This window comes from Staurois parvus, unplaced genomic scaffold (genome assembly GCF_062004578.1).
Source record: "Staurois parvus isolate SC_StPar_1 unplaced genomic scaffold, SC_StPar_1.0 ptg000715l, whole genome shotgun sequence".
Taxonomy (NCBI): Eukaryota; Metazoa; Chordata; class Amphibia; order Anura; family Ranidae; genus Staurois; species Staurois parvus.
In genome coordinates, this window is record NW_028318511.1 from 2,912,459 (window position 1) to 2,933,907 (window position 21,449).

The following is a 21,449-nucleotide window of genomic DNA, read 5'->3' on the forward strand; positions in this document are numbered from 1 at the left end:
GTGGTAAAAACGCCTGTTAACCAAGAGGATAATGTGAGTGTAACTATTTGTGGTGTTTTACCCTTTCTAAATAAACATACTACACTATGGAAAGTTTTATGTCTTTCTATGAGTCGAGTGGAGAATTAAGAGAGGAGAAGGAATAAGGAGTCTGCCAGAGGAGATATACCACTGAGGTGGAAACTGCTTTGGGGCCCTGTGTGGGTCAAGGAGGGGAGGTGAGCAGGCATTGCTGCCATTTGGAGGATATAATTTGCACCTAGAAGTGGAGATCACATGTGTTTTTCAAAAAAGCACAGAGTCACATGCATGGACATTTTGCTTTTTTTCACTTATGATGTATATAAAATGTGTGTGAATTAGGTACTATTTTACGTGGATAATTAATTTTATATTCACTAATTTATTCACATTTCGTTGTATATTGGAATTTTTAATTAGCGTATTTTTCGCTCCATAAGACGCACCTGACCATAAGACGCACCTAGGTTTTAGAGGTGAAAAACAAGAAAAAAAAATATTCTGAACCAATGGACTGCAGACACAGTACAGGGGATGACCAGAGACTGCGGACACAGTGCAGGAGATGACCAGAGACTGCGGACACAGTGCAGGGGATGACCAGAGACTGCGGACAGTGCAGGGGATGACCAGAGACTGCGGACAGTACAGGGAATGACCAGAGACTGCGGACAGTACAGGGAATGACCAGAGACTGCGGACAGTACAGGGAATGACCAGAGACTGTGGACAGTGCAGGGAATGACCAGAGACTGCGGACAGTGCAGGGGATGACCAGAGACTGCGGACAGTACAGGGAATGACCAGAGACTGCGGACACAGTACAGGGAATGACCAGAGACTGCAGACAGTACAGAGAATGACCAGAGACTGCAGACAGTGCAGGGAATGACCAGAGACTGCAGACAGTACAGGAGATGACCAGAGACTGCAGACAGTGCAGGGGATGACCAGAGACTACGGACACAGTACAGGGAATGACCAGAGACTGCAGACAGTACAGGGAATGACCAGAGACTGCAGACAGTGCAGGGAATGACCAGAGACTGCAGACAGTACAGGAGATGACCAGAGACTGCAGACAGTGCAGGGAATGACCAGAGACTGCAGACAGTGAAGGGAATGACCAGAGACTGCTGACCTTTGGGGAGGGAGGGGGAGTGGGTACCTGAATTTGACAGGTACCCGCTCTCACTTCCGCGGAGTTGCCTTCCCTCTTCTTCCCGGGCCGGCTTCTGTGACAGCCGGGTGCCCACTGCGCATGTGCGAGAAGCTCTGCGCTTTGTGAATGGCCCGGCGCCTTCTGGGACCTTTCATGTGTCCCAGAAGACACCGGATCATTCACAAAGCGCAACACATGCGCAGTGGGCACCCGGCTGTCACAGAAGCCAGCGCGGGAAGACTGTGCAGCGCTGGAGCGAGGAACAGGTAAGGCCCTGCAGGAGACAACAGCTGAGCGGCCGGTCCGGTATTCTGACATGGTGGCCGCAAAAATACCGGACCGGCCGCTTTATATTCGCTCCATAAGACGCACTGACATTTCCCCCCCCCCTTTTTTTGGGAGGAAAAAAGTGTGTCTTATGGAGCGAAAAATACGGTATATGCACGGTATAATAGGTTTCTTTACAGTGTGTGTTGGATCACTAAAGCTTAATTACATTTGGTTGCACTATTTTTTCTCCCACTAGAGGGAGGCATTAGTGTGTATCATATAGATTTGTCACAAAAGAATATTAGATTTATAATATCTTTTTGAATACACTTTAATTTCATTCATTTATATGATATAAGCGCTTCACTATTTTTCTTATTCTTAATTTATAGTCATCTCCTTGTTATTATATCTCAAACATTATAATATTGTGTAAGCAAATAGGATCGACGTATTTCTCATAACTTCTTCAGAATCCACACTTGAGTTTAGCTTGAGTAGATGGCTTATTTACATGGATAGAATGAGTGTGACTTGCAGGAAAACAACTAAGAGTAGTGCAGCACTCTCCTAGTTAGGTGCTAGGATGTGTATAGTTAGGGTAAGCATAGTTGTGTGTCCTGTCTGAGAGGAGATGGGATTGATATCAGTGTTTGGGCCATGGAAGATGTCTGCTACACAGTTGCTAGACATTTTCAAGTGATGGCAGTGAAGGGGTTAGCTTGCAGAGTGGGAAAGAGCATGCTGGGAGTGTCTACCCAACAGAAAGGGCCGCCACCAAAGTCTCTGCCCATCATGAAGAGGTGGTGGATCCGCCACCAAAAGTAAGCCAATCTGTAGAGAGGGGCGGGGCCAAGTCACTATTTCCAGGTGTAGCTGAGGAAGAACTTCGAGGAGTGAGCACCAAAATGGCAGCGCCTAACGGAACATGCCTGCCGTGGTTGTGGCACTGTGCAGCCGACAAGAGGCAAACAGGGATTGGGGCCGGGACCGATGCCTAGAAGGCTTGCCTGAAACCACTCTCAGAAGGAAGAGATCCCTGCTTTGGTATAGAAAACAGGGGTCTCTTCCTCCTGGTAGCAGTTAAAGACTGCTGCAGCATGTAGCTGAAGTCCACCCAAGATACGCCTTAGGGGGGTCCATCACCCAAATGAACCCTGTTGCCTCTGCACGGAAGTCGGGAGAGACTGTTTCAGCAGGTGAGCTGACAGCAAACGGGAAGAGCGGGTCTAGGACTTCAACAACTTGACTTGTTGCAGGGTCGGCATAGACTTGCAAACCCAGGGAGACTCGAGTGCTATGTGGAACTTTATTGCTGAAGACTTTGAGGCACATGTTCTTGCTCAGAGTTTGGTTCAGAAGGAGCATATCAGAAAGGCACATGATTCTTTTGTCCCACCAGGGAAAGGAAAAATACAGGAATTGCCAGGGCTTTCATGGCTACAGTGCATGCTACAGAAGAAAGTAGCTTTGGAATATGGGTATGAGAACCTGTATGTGCCTTGCCAGATGATGAAAGAGGTAGAGGTCCTGAGAGAGCAATGGGGTGAGGAATATATCTGGGACTTCCTACGTGTGTCAATACCCTGCCGTAACCCTCAGTAATGTCAAACAATGTTGAGCCTACCTCTAAGGCAGCTGGTTGTAATGGGCTGATGCCACACTACCAGGCCCCCAGGGAATTCTTCACTGATCTCCACGACATGATAAGTACTATTATACAACTCCAGATGCTCCTTTGATGCTTTCACTCCATACTTTGAAAGAAGTATTTCTTGCTGGTCTTCTGATATATACTTAAAGGAACTGCCTATATTGCTCTTGTTTACACTCTACCTGACAATACAGCTCTGTTAACTTTGGAATAGACTTCCTTTAAGTAAATATTATACACTTAAGGGGACTGCCTTGGTTTAAAGGGACTACCTTATTGCCATTCAGCTCTGTGAAATATGGGATGCTTTCAATGCTCTTTGATGCTTTTATCTCACCAATTTTGGAAATAAATCTCCTTACTGGCATGCTGACATAAAGGGACTGCCTACATGTTTATTGCATAAAAACACTCTGCCTACTTTGGAGGAGATATCCTTGCTGTTGAGTAATGTGCATCACTAAGGGAGTGATTCCAACTCTGCTCCATCACTATCTATACCCCTTTGCTTGTCCAAAATTGGAGAAGGTTCATCCTTAAGATCACCATTATTACCCATTTATGCCAAAAATCTCCTATGAATGGGTCCTGGATAAGGAAGTTATCCACCAATGTATGAGGGTGGTCTCTCTGGCTTCTGTTTCCTCCCCTGGATGGTGTCCTAACACTAGGCACCAGAGGGAGGTGAAGCCATCATGCTTACAAACAGCTTATTACCAATATCCTCCTCTGGACTACATGTGTTTCATGACCTATTGCCTGGATCTGTATATTGTCTATCCCTATGACACGATTGTCACTTTAGTGTAAGACGGAGGTTCATACATTTACAATACCCTCCCCTGGATTACACTAATATATCTATGGGATTTTCAACAAATCTTCCATCTATGGTGATCCTGTCTTGGCAGAGTTATTATATATGTGATCAAAGAGAATATTCCCCTTCTAGGAGTAATCTAACTCTGTAACTTTGTAAATGGAGTATATGCATTATTTATGAAGAGAGTTATCATTATCATTATCTGTTTACAAATGGGTACTTCCTCCTGGGGGTTACATTTGGGACCTGTGGAGTGTGGTATGGTTGTTTTCTCTTTTTTGTTTTTAGAAATGTCTATGTTGAATAAAGAAATTATTGTGTGGCACTGACCACCAGCCCTTTTGAATTTATTCCCTTTTTTACAAAAAAACACACTTAAACAAACCCAATATTCTGGTTGAGTCCACAATTAGTAGTATTTTTATGCAGTTTCTAATCCTCAGTATGCCCCTTTCTGGGAAAAGTTTCAGTACCTCAAAATTGAGTGGAGTGAAGGTCGCTTCGTTTATCATGACCATATGGTCCTCAGGAGAGCAAGATGTGAGAATCAAGTGTGGTCTGTCTATGTCTGGAGTCCATATGGAAATCCATTACTGATCCTGAACCCAGAGTTCTACAGTTAAGCGCATTTCAACTGTATAGAAGACTGGACTGTAAAGTCTGAAACAATCGCTACTTATCACTAAATCAAGTTATTGTGAACTGTTGCTCACTGATGTGCTACTTGAAAGCAGAGAAAAAGATTTTGATCTAAGGGGACTTCTCCTATCCAACACCCAGGATTACAACCTGGAAGGGGAAAACCCCTGATGCTCACAGCACTTTTTGTTTTTTTTTTCCTTCTGCCAAGTCCAAGTGGGTTTCTGTCATGGTGAAAGGACAGCTATTCACTTCTGTTCTACTCAAGTGCAGGAGAAAATTCTGTATTGAAAGCTCTCCAGTTGTTTCAAGTTCAAGCTCAAGTGTTAAAGGAACTGCAACTTGAAGGGGTAACTCCCTGGTTCTAAACCCCTTCCTTTACCTCCCCATGACATGCCATGCTAAAGTAAATTCGGGTAAGTCATTGCTGTGATGTCGAGCAATGGCTTGCCACAAGAAGCAATTGTGCCCAAAGCAAAAGAAACCTTTGTGAGTCCTGGATCTCCAGATAGCAAATTGAATTGTTGCCCAGTGTATGGGGCAACCTTTGTTCCTCTTTAGGAGATGTCTCTTGAGCTGTTGCCTTAAGGCCAGGTGATGGTTCATCAGAAGAGACTCTTATAGAAAGACATTTACAAATAGCAGGGGAAGAACCCTTGACAAGTTCTTCATTTGCTAAGGACACTTTGTGAATATTCTTGCTATGGACACTTTGCGAAGATCTTTGCTTTGAGGTTATTGTGCCCAATGGGAGGGAAGGATCCCTTGCTGATTTTACTGCCGCTGTGTGGGCGGTTTGTTCTTGGTACTGCAAGAAAAGATGTTCTGCATGCATGGGGACCCTAGCTTCAAATTCTCTGTGTGAGGGCTTTGGACTTTGGTCAGCAGAGTCTGGGCCTCAATTTTGAAAAAGGACTTTAAAGTGAATGAGTCTATTTTTAAAAGACATGCCTAGATAGCTAAGATTAGTTAGGATGTCTACTTCTGTTTTCTTGCAGGGATCTGAGAGATGATGTGTCAAGAGTTGCCCTTAGGGAGCAATCATTGGAACAGTCTGCTATGAGACTGTTAGAGCAGATTTGATAGTTGCATTTTGGTGGGAGGATCACCTCTTAGTAACAGGATGTTCCCACACCTAGTTTGTAAAATAGGATGTGTAATGTGTGCATATCTGTTCTCTTTTCTCTCCCTGTAGGACTGCAAGTAACTATTCTGCCTCGGCTGAGGCTCTTCACTTTAACATATTGTACATTGCTCATACTGTCTACAATATATTAGGTAGTTTAGAGTATAGTTAGGTATGTGTTTACTCCACTCCACCAATTATTTCCATTTTGGTGGGGGGTGCACATAAAAGCTGCACTTGGTACCTCTCTACCTAAAGAATCTGTGAATATGTTTGAACTTGTGTATATACTTGTACAGCAGATAATTTATTTGTGCACTGCTAATTTATTTTCCTTTATTGAGTTTGTACATATGTTACTTCCCTTTTCCCTCTCCAAGTTTGTGGCATACTCCTCTTACATTTTTGTACAAAACAATTTTGTGGGGGCAGCTGCCCAGGCCAATGAGGACATGGCCTATTTTGGCAGGGGGTGAGTGTAGCACCCTCCTAGTTAGGTACTAGGATGTGTATTGTTAGGTTAAGCATAGTTATGTTTCCCTGCTTGCCAGAGAGGCTGTCAAATAAATTCAGTGTGGTATTCTGCTTAACAAAGTGCTGTGATTGATTATTCAGGTCTGCTCATGCTGCTCTGGTGCTGTTGGTATTGTCTGAGTTCTGCCCACCTTCAGGAAGCTATAAGAGCCCTCCAGAACATGAGAAGGGGCTAGGCAAATGAACAGCTTGGATATGGATAAAGCCCTGGCCAATTGCAAGAGAAGGCAGTCCCAGTGCATGCTGGTAGTGGTATATATGTTCTAGGAACACATGGGTTTAGGGTCTTTTCCAGGAGTGGCTTGCTCCAGCCAGGCTGGAAGCAGGCTGCCTCACCTGGTAACTGCTGCCATGTGGCCTCAGGTGGGTCAACCTGAGGACCTGAAGTTAGAGAGAGTGACCCTGGTTCTTCAGTAAGCTGACTGAGGGGAGCTGTTCAGCCAAAGCTCTGTCTGTATCACTGGAAGGTTTTGCCTAGATGATTGGAAGAAGGCAACCATTCTGTCCGTGAGCCTTGTACTGACATTAAGGAATTTTGGGACTCTGTGTTCTTGCTAGCTCCCCTGGTGCTTGATAGTCAGAGTGGGTCTAGAAAAAGAGAACACTGGTTATTGTTCCAAAGAGTATTGTCCAAGTGCTACTACTGCAAAGGACTTTACCTAGCTATGTTACCTTTGGGCTGTCACAGTCTGTCGTAACTAGCTTGTGCCTGAGGAGCTCTGCCCTGTAACTACTACTACTACTAAAGGGACTTTGTTCACTCCTAAAGCACTTGCTGCTATATGTGACAAAGGGAAGTCTGCTATCTATTGTCAGCCAAGACCTCTACAGTGTTTTACTAAGAGATCAGCTAGATGTCCTCAGTATGAATAGTTTTGATTTGGAGTATCTTACTAAAATCACCCATCCCTATCCCCAGTTTTACAATAAACTCCATAAACAAAACATCCCCTAGAGTGGTCATTGAAGACAATGAGCTGAAGTGTGTGTGGGTGTATTTGGCTGAAGAAATACACTGTGCCTAAGCTTAAATTCTCAAACCTATGCACTTTCCTGTAACATCACAATTGAGGCTACCTGTCAGGGATCGCGGCGTCCTGTCGGCCGGCGCATGCGCACTGGCGACGGCTCACGCCGGGACACAGGCACTAGGTCCCGGCGAGCCGTGGATGACAGGATGCCGCGCATGCGCAGTGGGACCCGCGGGCGCGCCTCGGGCGGCCAATGACAGCCCGGGGGCGCGTCCCGAGCGGCCAATGACAGTGCAGGGCGCAATATTTAAAGATGCCCTGCACTGTCAGTAATTGCCGCAAGGTCTATCTGAGTTCCTGAGTCCTGTACCTGTGTTTTTGACCCTGATTGACCCTGACTACGCTGCCTACTCCTGTGTTGACCCGGATTGTCCTGACTACTCTGCCTTCTCCCATCCTGACCCTCGGCTTGTTTTGACCCCTCTACGGACTGACTTATCCTGCTGACCCTGCGTGTGACCCGACTACTCTCCGCCTGCCGATTCTGTACCTCGCCTACCCCACGGGACCCACGCTCGTGATCCACCCTGCTAGGTCCTGCCGTCCTCCTCACATCTGGCTCTCCCGGTACCAATACATCCCCGGAGGTTGCCCCTGCCACTGGTGGGCCTGCTCGGAGGTCGTGACCTGGTCCCGGTCTGTTTCAAGTCCATCCCCACCATCAGGGGCCCTGGTGAAAGCACAGACCGGGACTTAGACTCCACGCTTTGGGTAGGTCTGTCAAGTGGGCTGCCAGGGGCACCACCTGGCGGGTTTTAACAGTACCTTGCGGCCATGACAGAGCCAGGAAGAGGACCGGCGTCCCTAGAGGATATATGCCAGCACCTGGTGACTCTGACCCAGGCCTTCCAGAATTTTCACAGCCGCTGCACCCGGCTTGAGGACCGCATGGAGTCGTTTGCCACCCAGACTCCCCCTGCTCCAAGTTCCGCAACAGCGGAATCACCCGCTGCTCCAGCATCCGGAGCAGTTGCGGCACCTCTAGCTCCCGAACCCCGCGTTCCCCTGCCGGAACGATTCCGTGGAGACCGAAGCCGTTTTCGGGCCTTCCGGAACGCGTGCACTTTATTTTTTGACCTGCAGCCCCGCACGTTTTCCGTCGAGACCGTCAAGGTGGGGTTTATAATCTCTCTCCTTCAGGATGAGCCCCAGGATTGGGCTCACCGCCTGATGGAGAAGCGTGACCCCCTTCTCGATTCCGTGACTGAGTTCTTTCAGGCCATGGCCGTCCTATATGACGACCCCCAGCGGGCTGCCTCTGCAGAGGCTACTCTATACTCTCTGCGGCAAGGCCGCCGGGCGACCGAAGAGTATGCGTCTGATTTCAGGCGTTGGATGGGAGATACCAGATGGAACGATGCGGCATTATGTCACCAGTTCCGCATTGGGCTGTCTGAGTCTCTAAAAGACGAATTAGCACGAGTAGGACTACCGGACTCTCTTGAGAAACTGATAGAGTTGGCCATCCAAATTGACCGCAGACAGAGAGAGCGTCGCCTGGAAAGGAGTAACCAGGGTCAAAGGGTGGCATGGATCCCACCGAGAGAAGCAGCTCCAACCCCAGGGAGCCATGCTCGGAGCACGGAAGCAGGGGACACCTCAGAACCCATGCAACTGGGACTGGCCCGTTCCACTTTATCGGCCGAGGAACGTCAGAGGAGACGATCGCAGAACCTATGTCTGTACTGTGGGGAAGCTGGTCACCAGGTGCGCTCCTGTCCTGCAAAAATGAGTAAGTCCGCTTCCTGTTTTCCTTTACCTACAGAAAGGGGTGACCTATCTAGTTACCTGGCAATACCTGTGTCGTTACAGCTTCCCGGAGGAACCCTGTCGGTGACCGCAATCATTGATTCGGGAGCATGTAGTTGTTTCATTGATCTTACTTTTGCTCACCGGCAAAAGATTCCCCTCCAGACCAAAGAAAGGGGGTTTAACATCTTCCTGGCAGACGGGTCTAGCATAAAGTCGGGAGTGGTGGATCAGGAGACTCCCCCTATTTTTACCACGATGGCTGACCATCATCAGGAGTTCCTCCGTCTGGATGCCATCGCATCCCCCCTTTTCCCAATCATCCTGGGGCTTCCTTGGCTGCGGGCCCATAACCCCCAGGTTGATTGGGAGAAGGGAACGGTTCAGTTTCGGTCACCATACTGCCGGGATCACTGCCACGTCCCAGGGCCCGTGCCTCCCCGGTTTCTCCTATGCATGGATGGTGATACGGATCTGTCTCAGGTTATCCCTCCGGCCTACCACGATTTCTTAGATGTGTTCAGTAAGCGAGGAGCAGACATTCTTCCCCCACACCGTTCCTACGATTGCCCCATAGACCTCCTACCCGGATCTGAGATTTCATTCGGTCGCATTTTTCCTTTATCGGAACTAGAATCAGGGGTTTTGAGGGAGTATATTGATGACAATCTGCGGAAGGGATTTATTCGCCCGTCCACGTCCCCGGCCGGGGCTGGGTTGTTTTTTGTAGAAAAGAAAGACAAATCGTTACGGCCCTGTATTGACTACCGAGACCTGAATAAAATCACAGTAAAAAATCGCTATCCGTTACCCCTAGTCCCTGAGCTCCTCCAGAGGTTAGGGTCAGCAGCGATTTTTACTAAATTAGACTTGCGGGGGGCATATAACCTTGTACGTATCAGGGAGGGGGATGAATGGAAGACAGCTTTTCGTACGAGATTCGGTCATTTCGAATATTTGGTGATGCCGTTCGGGCTCTGTAACGCACCGGCCACCTTCCAACACTTTATTAACGATGTCTTTCGTGATTTCCTCGATGTCTTCGTGGTTGTCTACCTAGATGACATCCTGATATTTTCACCCTCACTGGAGGCTCATAGGGAGCATGTGGCAAGGGTCCTAACACGTTTACGCCAACACGGGCTTTACGCCAAGGCAGAAAAATGCTGTTTTGAACAGTGTGAAATAACATTCTTGGGACTGGTCCTCTCTCCCGCGGGGGTCGCGATGGATCCCCAGAAAGTCACGGCGATCTTAGATTGGCCAACACCCACCGATAAGAGGGGGGTACAGCGTTTCATTGGATTCGCAAACTTTTATAGAAAGTTTGTCAGGAACTTCTCAGGGCTGGTCTCCCCAATCACGCAACTGACTAAACAAGGGACTCGTTTTAAATGGACCCCTGAAGCCCAGACCGCGTTCGACACGCTCAAGAAATTGTTTACTTCTGCTCCCATTCTCTGCCATCCAGATTCTTCTCTTCCATATGTTTTGGAAGTGGACGCCTCCGAAAACGCGGTAGGAGCGATTCTTTCCCAAAGGAGTGGTACCAAGGAGTTACTGCATCCCGTAGCGTTTTTCTCCAGGAAGTTGACTCCGGCGGAGCGCAATTACGATATTGGAGATCGGGAACTCCTGGCCATCAAGTCCGCTCTAGAAGAATGGAGGTATCTCCTGGAAGGAGCCACACACCCAATCCTAATATTCACGGATCACAAGAACCTCGAGTATTTAAGGACGGCGAAACGACTGAGACCACGCCAGGCGAGATGGGCTCTTTTCTTCTCTCGGTTTACCTTTCATATAACGTACCGACCTGGGTCTAAAAATACAAAACCAGACGCTCTGTCCCGCATGTTTGAGGACCCCGACGATACGGTGTTACCTGACACAATTTTGCCATCCGGAAGCTTCCTCGTCCTGCAAACAGAACTTCGCTCCAGACTGATTGACGCTTCCGTTGGACTGCCAGTCCCGCCTGGGTCGCCTCTCCAGAACCGCGATGGTCTGCTTTGGAAGGAAAATCGGATCGTGGTGCCAGAAGGAGTTCAAACTTTCGTCCTGGGGCACTGCCACGACCATCCAATGGCAGGGCACTTTGGGGTGGCGAAGACCCTGGAGCTACTACGGCGCTCGTTCTGGTGGCCAAACATGGTCAAAGACTGCGAGCGCTACGTCCAGACCTGTCCCACCTGCCAAAGGAACAAGCCCTCCAGAAGCAAGGCCTGGGGATTGTTGCGTCCATTGCCGATACCCAAACGGGCCTGGCAAATGATTGCCATGGATTTTGTAGTCGAACTCCCACCGTCTCAAGGCTACACTGCTATAATGGTGATCGTGGATCGCTTTTCAAAGATGGCTCATTTCGTGCCCTTGGAAAGAACCCCGTCGGCACCGGAGACTGCACGGATATTCATCAAGGAAGTAGTAAGGCTACATGGGATACCCGAAGACATAGTATCGGATCGGGGAGTTCAGTTCACATCTAGATTCTGGAAAGCCTTATGTGCAGCATTAGGAATCAAACTGTCACTGTCATCTGCTTACCATCCACAGACCAACGGGCAAACAGAAAGGACCAATCAAACATTGGAACAGTACCTCAGATGCTACACCTCCTATCTCCAGGACGACTGGCTAACACTGTTGCCTTCTGCAGAGTTCGCCTATAACAACTCGAGCCACTCAGCGACGGGACAATCACCGTTTTTTACCAATTTCGGATATCATCCTACGTTTCTCCCCGACCTAACGCCCGAAAGTCCGGTACCCGCATCTCAAGATGTCTTGCATTTCTTTTCTGTCAATAACAAAACAATTCAGGAGGCCATCACTAAAGCCCAAGAAGATAGTAAAAAGGCATTCGACAGGAAGAGAAGAGGAGAGCTGTTGCTCCAGCCGGGGGATCAGGTTTGGTTGGCTACGACCAACTTGAAAATGCTGTGTCCTTCCAGGAAGTTAGGACCGAAGTACCTCGGACCGTTTCCAATTAAACGGGTGATCAATGAAGTGGCCTACGAACTTGAGCTCCCGGAATCTTTCAAAATACACCCGGTGTTCCATGTCTCTCTCCTGAAACCGTCCAGACCGGATTCCTTCCCGGATCGCCAATCCAGACCTCCTGAGGCAGTCGCCATAGGTGACCAGGAGGAATATGAGGTAGAAACTATTCTCAGTTGCCGAAAGAGGGGGGGCCAGACGCAGTTCCTGATAAAATGGAAGGGTTATGGCCCTGAGGAGAATTCTTGGGTACCCATCCAGAATGTTCACGCCCCCAGGCTCATCCGGGAATTTTTTCGTGGCCACCCGCGGTGGAGAGATCAGTGGGGCTCCCGGAGGGTGCCCATAGGGGGGGGGCAATGTCAGGGATCGCGGCGTCCTGTCGGCCGGCGCATGCGCACTGGCGACGGCTCACGCCGGGACACAGGCACTAGGTCCCGGCGAGCCGTGGATGACAGGATGCCGCGCATGCGCAGTGGGACCCGCGGGCGCGCCTCGGGCGGCCAATGACAGCCCGGGGGCGCGTCCCGAGCGGCCAATGACAGTGCAGGGCGCAATATTTAAAGATGCCCTGCACTGTCAGTAATTGCCGCAAGGTCTATCTGAGTTCCTGAGTCCTGTACCTGTGTTTTTGACCCTGATTGACCCTGACTACGCTGCCTACTCCTGTGTTGACCCGGATTGTCCTGACTACTCTGCCTTCTCCCATCCTGACCCTCGGCTTGTTTTGACCCCTCTACGGACTGACTTATCCTGCTGACCCTGCGTGTGACCCGACTACTCTCCGCCTGCCGATTCTGTACCTCGCCTACCCCACGGGACCCACGCTCGTGATCCACCCTGCTAGGTCCTGCCGTCCTCCTCACATCTGGCTCTCCCGGTACCAATACATCCCCGGAGGTTGCCCCTGCCACTGGTGGGCCTGCTCGGAGGTCGTGACCTGGTCCCGGTCTGTTTCAAGTCCATCCCCACCATCAGGGGCCCTGGTGAAAGCACAGACCGGGACTTAGACTCCACGCTTTGGGTAGGTCTGTCAAGTGGGCTGCCAGGGGCACCACCTGGCGGGTTTTAACACTACCCTTGTAACAAAGGATTTCTAGCCATTCCTAGTGAACTTTTCATAGCATATGGACAGTTTGCAGACAATGTCTCACAAGTGGTTTTATAGCCGTAATTTGCAAAAGCTCAAAATCAGTTTCAATAGCTAAATCTCTTTCCTATGTAAAGAAGTTAAATATATCTAAAGTCAAGGTTTTTTTTTTTTTAAATAAAACAGGGAATTGTCACAAGTTAGCCTGCAGTTTCTTGTTTTTGTATTCTTACCTCCTTGCTGCAGTGCTGTTTCTGATCCCTTTCACATTTGTGTTGTCTGTGTTCACCTATGGGGGTTGTCTGCTGTTCTCTGGGTTTTATTTCCTTCCCTTCCATCACTTCCTGGCTTGCCTCCTTGTTTGTCTGCCTATATAAGACATGCTCAGTCTAAGCCACTTTGCCTGAGCAACTTCCTAGTTGTCTGAGCTCCTGTGTTGCTATCTCCTGTAACCTGCATTGACTACTCATGTACCGACCACAGTTTCGTTCTCTGACTGTGCTTGTTTTCCACCTGTCCTGACCTTGGCTAGTCTATTGGATTTCCATTTGTCTCCTTCCATTATACTCTGCTCCCGCGAGCAGTCTCCTCATCCTCAGCTGGGCGTATCCGGGGGCCGCAACCTGGTCCCAGCTTGCTGCAAGTCCATCCCCACCATCAGGGGCTCTGGTGAAGAAGCAGGCTGGGGCTTAGACTCTGTGCCCTGGGGAACCCCAAATTGACTGTCTACAAGGGGTCACTACCACAGGTGCTGACAGGAATGGTTGCAATGGTTGTGTTTTTTTTCTCTGTGTCCTATTTGGGAAATTTTTGGTCATTCCTTGTCCCAGAAAAATAGCCAGTCAGAAAAATATCTCCAAAGAGAGAGGATATTCCTTTTTGGATAGTTGTAATCACAACAGGCATCCCCATTGGACGTTCTTCCCTCTATTCCCATTCCAATGACAACTATAACATTTAAGATATCTCTTCATTTTTTGCTGTAGTGACAACAAGGAGTGAATTTCCTCATTGAGGACATAGACGACATTAAAAACCTGATGGGGATTTTTAAATATTCCTACAGATATACTTATCTGTTTAAAGTTTATCTATAGGGGGCGCATGCGCGGCCGGCTCGGGGATGGACGTGTAGTGGTGTCGGCTCCGTCCACCCGCCAGCGATAACTCGGCACACACCGACTCCGGGGGAAACAAATAGCACACGCTGACAGCCGCAGTGTGCCCGCAGCCCACTAGACATGCCCCGCAGGAAAAAGAGCCCGGGGCGACCAGGGAAGCTGACTAATTTCTTCCCGGCCGTCATGCCGGGAAACCAAGATGGCGCCCGCAATGCAGGAACACAGGGAGGCAAGCACTGCATCCGAGGAGGACTACAGAGCCCAGAGTGCAGATCCTAGGCTCCAGCGACAGCTTTATCCAGGGGACCCTAGTGAGTTGTCACCTCCCTTATCTCCCACGACCAGCAGCCCGGCCAAATCCAGGCCAAGACTGGACTGTGACACTGACGATATAATACAGGCCCCAAACCTCCCACAGCAGTCACATCATATGGCTCTGCCTACCATAGACGCATTCCCTGCGTCAGATCAACCACTCACTGAGATAAGCATGAAAAACATGCTAACGTCTTTGCGACAAACCCTGCATAATGACATATCTGCACCACTGAATCCGCTTACCACCCTAGTGCAACAACAGGAACGTAGAATCCGCCATATTGAAGCCAATATGGGAGACATAGTGGCAGCACATAACGATTTGATTGATGCCCACGCGGATCATATGTCCGACATCGAACAAATTCAACTAAAACTAGCCGACTTGGAAGATAGATCACGTCGTAATAATATAAAAATCAGAGGGATCCCCGAAACAATTACCAATGAGTCACTGATGCCGTATCTACAGCACTTCCTCAAACTGCTGATACCAGCACTTTCCGAAGTAGAGGTCACGATCGACCGAGCGCATCGACTTCCTAAACCCTCATTTCTATCAGCTTCTGTACCTAGAGACGTGGTTATCCGCGTACACTTCTATCATATCAAGGAGAGAATTATGTTAGCGGCTAGAAACCCGCCACCGCTCCCACAGTCCCATGCGAATCTACGCTTATACGCGGACCTATCCAAAGCCACACTCTCAAACAGGAAAAAAATGATATCAATCACAAAAGCCTTAAGAAATCATGGCATTGCCTACCAATGGGGCTTCCCCACTAAATTACTAGTACGGGACCAAGGTAGGACCTATACTGTCAGGAACCTAGAGGCCGGCCTGGACCTACTTAAAGCCTGGAGTATTTTGCCCTCTGAATCGCGGGAAAACACACCCAGCTCCATTCAAAATATGGAGGCGACTTGAAGGGAGCTAAGGATCACGCTGCACCTATATTCTACTACACCTCCCCCCGGAGGCCATCTACAGAGTTTACAACTGCTGGCAATCGGCCTACATTCCATGTTTTTTGTTTTTCAAGTTTGCAGCAGATTTGACCCCCCTGGAGGTCAGGACTTGTTCATGTCCCTCCTTTTTGACGTAGCGTTCATTGCTACACTGGTTACTTGTGTTATATGCAAGTGTTTTTTTACTGTTGTTTCTCCCTCTCCCATCTTCCCTCTTTCATGGCACCACCGAATATACATTAATAACATACGATTTGAAATAATCTACCAAACAACAACCCAACTAGTTCTATACTTGGGAAAAAGGTCCAATGATCACTATTACTTCACTTAACGCTCAGGGCCTCAACTCCCCCTTCAAGAGATCGATGTTATCTAGAGAAATCCGGAAATCTCGAACTGACTTACTCTTTATACAGGAATCCCACTTCGCTACGGAAAAGACCCCTAAACTATATCTCCACAGCTTTTCTCAAAAATATATGGCAAATAATACTAAAAAGAAAAACGGAGTAATTATTGCCGTTAATGACTCTCTATCATTTAACTACACCTCTTCCATAGTCGACCCACAAGGGAGATATATTATATTGATATGCCAAATCAACGACATTACCTATACCCTAGTGAATGTATATGGTCCAAACAGCAAGCAACTAAGATTCTTTCGCAAAGTCTTCAACCTCATCTCTAAGCACAAACAAGGTAGACTCATTATTGGCGGGGACCTTAATGTTCTCAATAACTCTCAGATGGACTCATCCTCCAACAAAAAATCTTCTAACCTTGACCTCAACCATGTTTTACATGACCACGACCTATATGACATCTGGAGATGCCAACATGGCTCTGAAAGAGACTACACATATTTTTCACCGCCACATCTTTCGTACTCAAGAATTGACCTGTTCCTCACTGATAAATGGACACTACAGCACGTGTCATCTTCTAATATTGGTATTATAACCTGGTCGGATCACGCCCCGATCAACATATCCCTTGATGACAGCCAACGATCAGCAATCCCACCCATATGGAGACTTAATTCCTCACTCTTGAAACTTCCAGAAAATCAGAAGTTTATAATGGATGCCCATAATCTCTTTTTTGAAACTAACTCCACACCAGATATCTCTATCACCACACTCTGGCTCACATACAAAGCCTACATGAGAGGTATCCTTATACAACTAAACTCCCGTATTAAAAAACAGAGATCCCAACAAATAGACCAACTATTGGCCTCTATACATGCAAACGAAGAAATTAATAAACGGAATCCGACTCCTTCTACATCCGCGGCCCTAAATAGAGATAGAAATAAATTACGTGCTATTTTACTACACTCATATGACTCGAACCTTCTAAAAACAAAATCACAATTCTATGCACTTAGCAATAAAACTAACTCCCTTCTCGCCAAATCCATCAAACAAAAAAGACTTAAAAATAAAATCTCCATAGTCCAACATCCAGAATCGCTAACCCCAATGTCGAACCCACAAGACATAGCTAACGCATTTGCATGCTACTACCAAACTTTATATAACATAAAAGATGACCCAGATACGGTACAACCAACGACTCCCTCCATCGAGAATTTTCTAATTCGCACAACTCTTCCTCAACTCACCTCTTCCCAACTAGACTCCCTCTCTGTACCGATTTCTCCCGCAGAGATTGAGAAAATTATAAACAGTTTACCCATGAACAAGTCACCAGGAAACGACGGTTTCACTAATGAATATTATAAATCATTTGCACCCAACCTTAAGTTGCATCTCTCCTCCCTTTATAATCATGTGGCTTCTAATGGAGAATTTCCCTCTGATATGCTACAATCCATAATTACCACTATCCCAAAACCAGGTAAAGACCCCCAGTTAGTCCAGAATTACAGGCCGATCTCTTTACTTAATACAGACCTAAAAATATATGCCAAGATAATAGCTCAACGACTGCTCCCATACCTTCCTACATTAATCCACCCTGACCAAGTGGGATTCATCCCTGGGAGACAAGCTCCCGACGCGACACGACGAATTATATCACTACTACACCACCTTGAATCTCACAAACAACCATCACTCCTTCTTTCGCTTGACGCGGAAAAAGCATTTGACCGAATCCATTGGCAATTTATGACACATACTCTACAGAAATACGGAATAACAGACTGGATACTGTCTGCGATTCTCTCCCTATACTCCAAACCTTCGGCTAGAGTACTTACGAACGGCACGCTCTCACAACCCTTTCCAATATCTAATGGCACCAGACAAGGATGCCCTCTTTCGCCCATAATTTTCGCGTTACTTATTGAACCACTAGCATCCAACCTTAGAAACGATCCAAATATCACAGGAGTCAAGTTTTTTAAGCACGAACATAAAATTAGCCTATTTGCGGATGATATTATTCTAATGATTACAAACCCCAACAAATCGCTTACAACAATTCGAACACATATCCATGCCTACGCAACAGTCTCATACTATAAACTCAATAAACCCAAGTCTTCTATCTTAAACCTGTATACACCCGCCGCAACCCAGAAACTACTTACTAAACGGTTCCCTTTTAAATGGGAAAAAGATAATATATCTTATTTAGGGATAAAGCTAACTGCTAAAATCGGCCAACTATATACAACCAACTTCAAGCCATTACTTGACACAATCCCACAAGAGCTCAAAAACTTTCGCACAAATACTCTTTCAATACTAGGCAGAATAGCAACTATAAAAATGTGCATACTGCCCAAAATACTCTATATTTTCCACACTCTGCCTATCCCGGCCCCCTCCACCTTCTTCTCCAAACTCCAAAAAATCCTGAATAATTTCTTATGGAATTCCAAATGCCCTAGATGTACGACAAACCTCTTAATACGCCCGCCTGCCAGAGGTGGAGCAGGTCTCCCACATATAAAATCGTATTATCAAGCCGTGTTGTTAGACCAGCTCTTCTTCTGGTGGCACCCGTCTCCGGATAAAACTTGGACTGTCATGGAGGCTTCCATGCACACACCAAGCTCATTGACAGACGCCTTATTTGTGCCCCGTGCGATGTGTAATAAACATTTACATACACACCCATGCGTGCAAGCTTCTTTGTTAGCTTGGCACGACTTTTTGACCTACACTTGGTCCCACAAAGATAATCTTAGAATCCTTACTCCGCTCTCATCCTTATATTTCATATCCCCACACTTGAACCTGGCCTCATGGACAAAGCTTGGTATACATTATATCCAAGACCTCTTCAGCACCCAAAACCCAGATTCATTTCAAACTCTTCAGAAGAAATTTCATCTCCTTGATAAAGACCAATTCACCTATATGCGCATAATCCATTCTCTCCATAAAACAAACATACCACTCAAAATAGAAATTCCGGCTACTGCACATCAATTCCTAAATCGGAACACCTATCCGAAGAAAGGAATATCTACTTTTTATACACTTCTAACAGTAGCGCAATTTACAACATCTACTTCATCCCTGACAAATTGGGAAAAGACCTTGTCACTCTCGACAAACCCACACTCCTGGGAAAGGATTTTCAATATTACTTTTAAAGCGTCAAAATGTAGTGCCCATTGGGAATCATATCTGAAAATCCTCCACCAATGGTATCTAACCCCTACTAAATTATCTCTCTATTACCCCCAGCAGTCACAGGCGTGCTGGAGACATTGTGGGGAAACTGGCTCACTCTTCCATCTGCTCTGGTCATGCAAATCTCTTAAATCTTACTGGAATAAAGTTTTCCAATTGATCTCTTCAATCACAGACGCGCCTGTGGCCCCAAATCCTGCCCTAGCCCTCCTTCATATAAATATAGACAAATTCCCCACAAGTTCACGCATTATTGTCGTACACATCCTAGCGGCGGCTAGGATCAACATCACCAAATTCTGGCGATCCACGTCTTCTCCCCTGCTATCACGCCTGGTGACTGATCTTAATCTGCAGTGTGAGATGGAAAGAAGAACGGCCATTCGAAACTCCACGTACAATAAATTTACATTACACTGGTCTCGATGGCTGCACCTTCCTACCGGTTCAAATATCTGATTACTGACTTTAATCTTAATAGAACGCATACCTCAAAGATAAAGATAATGGTGCCTAACCACCCCTCCTTCCCTCTCTTCCTCCCTCTTTCTATTCCCTACTTAACCTTATATCCACCTTTAAGATCCATATACTCCAACATGGTCCACATGAAAATGAGCATACCTCTCATGTACATTTGAATACAGTATCAAGTTCCCCGGCCGTTTGGTGGGGACTTGCCACACCTCTCTATCCCTTTCATGTTGTCAATATGTATATGTGTACCTGACAATTCTACTGGTTATATTTTTGTATTGCAGTTAAAAACCTTTTCAATAAAATATTTGAAAATATTATAAAGTTTATCTATAGCCATTGTTTCTAGTTTTGGATGGCACTGGGAAGATTAAAATCCCTTGTCATGTTTTATAGCTATCTGGGGCTACATTGGAAAGGTTATCTCTCACTTCCTGCTCTGGGGATACTAGACAGGAAGTGGGGGAAAGTGAAGGATGCTAGAACCCCTGTCAGCTTTTAATTGTTTTCCGTTTCCCTGTTGCAGATTTTTCTCACTAGTTTCTGATGGAGTGTGGAATTAAAGTTTTACTTCCCTACAGATTACCCAGCTATTCAAAATCAAAATTCCTAATTAAACTGTTTCAACACTTTTGTTGCATTTCCAAATACATGTTAAGCCACCCTGCCATGACAAGGCATTTCTTTATAGGGTGGTCCCTGACTCAAAACTATATGAGTTTTTATCTTGAAACATATCTAGCAATAAATACATTCAGAGAAGATATACCTTGGAGGTAGATCCATCCTTCGTGAAGGTACAGCAACCCAGCAGAAGCCCTGGCTCAAGGTAGCTAAAGACCCTCAATGTGAACCAAATCCAACAAAGTAAAATATGGTCTCTGGACAGGTGAACTTAAAAGCGCACAGGGAAGGTGCACCTGGGAAGGGCAGTACAAGGAACAATGCAAAAATAAGGTAGTCAGCACAAAAAAACATCATTAAACTGTTTCAATAATTAAGTTAAAAAAAGAAATGAATATATTGTTTAGTGTACTGCCCTGCCATGCACTTCTTTCCTGTGCCAATTATAAATCGATCTGAGAAGCTACCTTGTTTTACTTTGTTAGATCTAACTGCTTGTTGGCGTTTACAATATCTTATTAGAATCACATTGTATTCAATATACTATCCACAAGTGATTAAAGGCTCATTCATACAACCACAGACGGCCATACACCATGAATAGAAGCGTACATTTCTGTGCCTGGGTGTGCACCACAGACGGCCATACACCATGAATAGAACCCTACATTTCTGTGCCTAGGTGTGCAGGTGTTTTTGTGCAGCTGCCTGTAACTGCACATCCATGAATTCAGTGCTGACAGCTGAATATAAAAAAAACAATTGCCATCAATTAACAACTTGCCCGGCCGCCCTATAGCAGAGATACTGCTACAGGGCAGCAGGGCTGCGCAAAATCATGTATATATACACGTGATTTTGCATTTACGGGTAGAGGGCGCGTGCGCCCTACCCTCACTCCCATTGGCGGCTTCAGCTGTCGATCACCAAGTCTCGGCCGGTTATTTTCCCACCGGCACCCCGCGATCACCGAGTATCACTGATGGGGGGAGAGGTCTGTATGTAAACAATACAGATCTCTTCTCTGTCAGCTCCAGCACACTGCTTTGCATTGCTCTGCATAGCAGATCAATAAAAAGCAATGTACTTACACTGTAAAACACACACAGCACACAGTAAGACAGCACACCGTTAACCCTTTGATTGCCCCAGATGTTAACCCCTTCTTGACCAGTTAGTACAGTATCAGTGACAGTTAGTCAGTTTCCCCCCCAGTGTCAG

General features: G+C 46.7%; 1 protein-coding gene across 1 annotated transcript in view; it reads left to right on the forward strand.

The window, feature by feature from the left end:
- The first annotated feature begins 15,818 nt into the window (after positions 1–15,818).
- The window catches only part of LOC149445617 (mucin-2-like), a 207,833-nt gene continuing 202,202 nt past the window's right edge, over positions 15,819–21,449 (forward strand). Inside the window, exon 1 of the mRNA XM_089653503.1 lies at positions 15,819–16,683. Coding sequence (XP_089509629.1) covers positions 15,819–16,683 — 865 coding nt within the window. The remainder of the gene's footprint in view (positions 16,684–21,449) is intronic.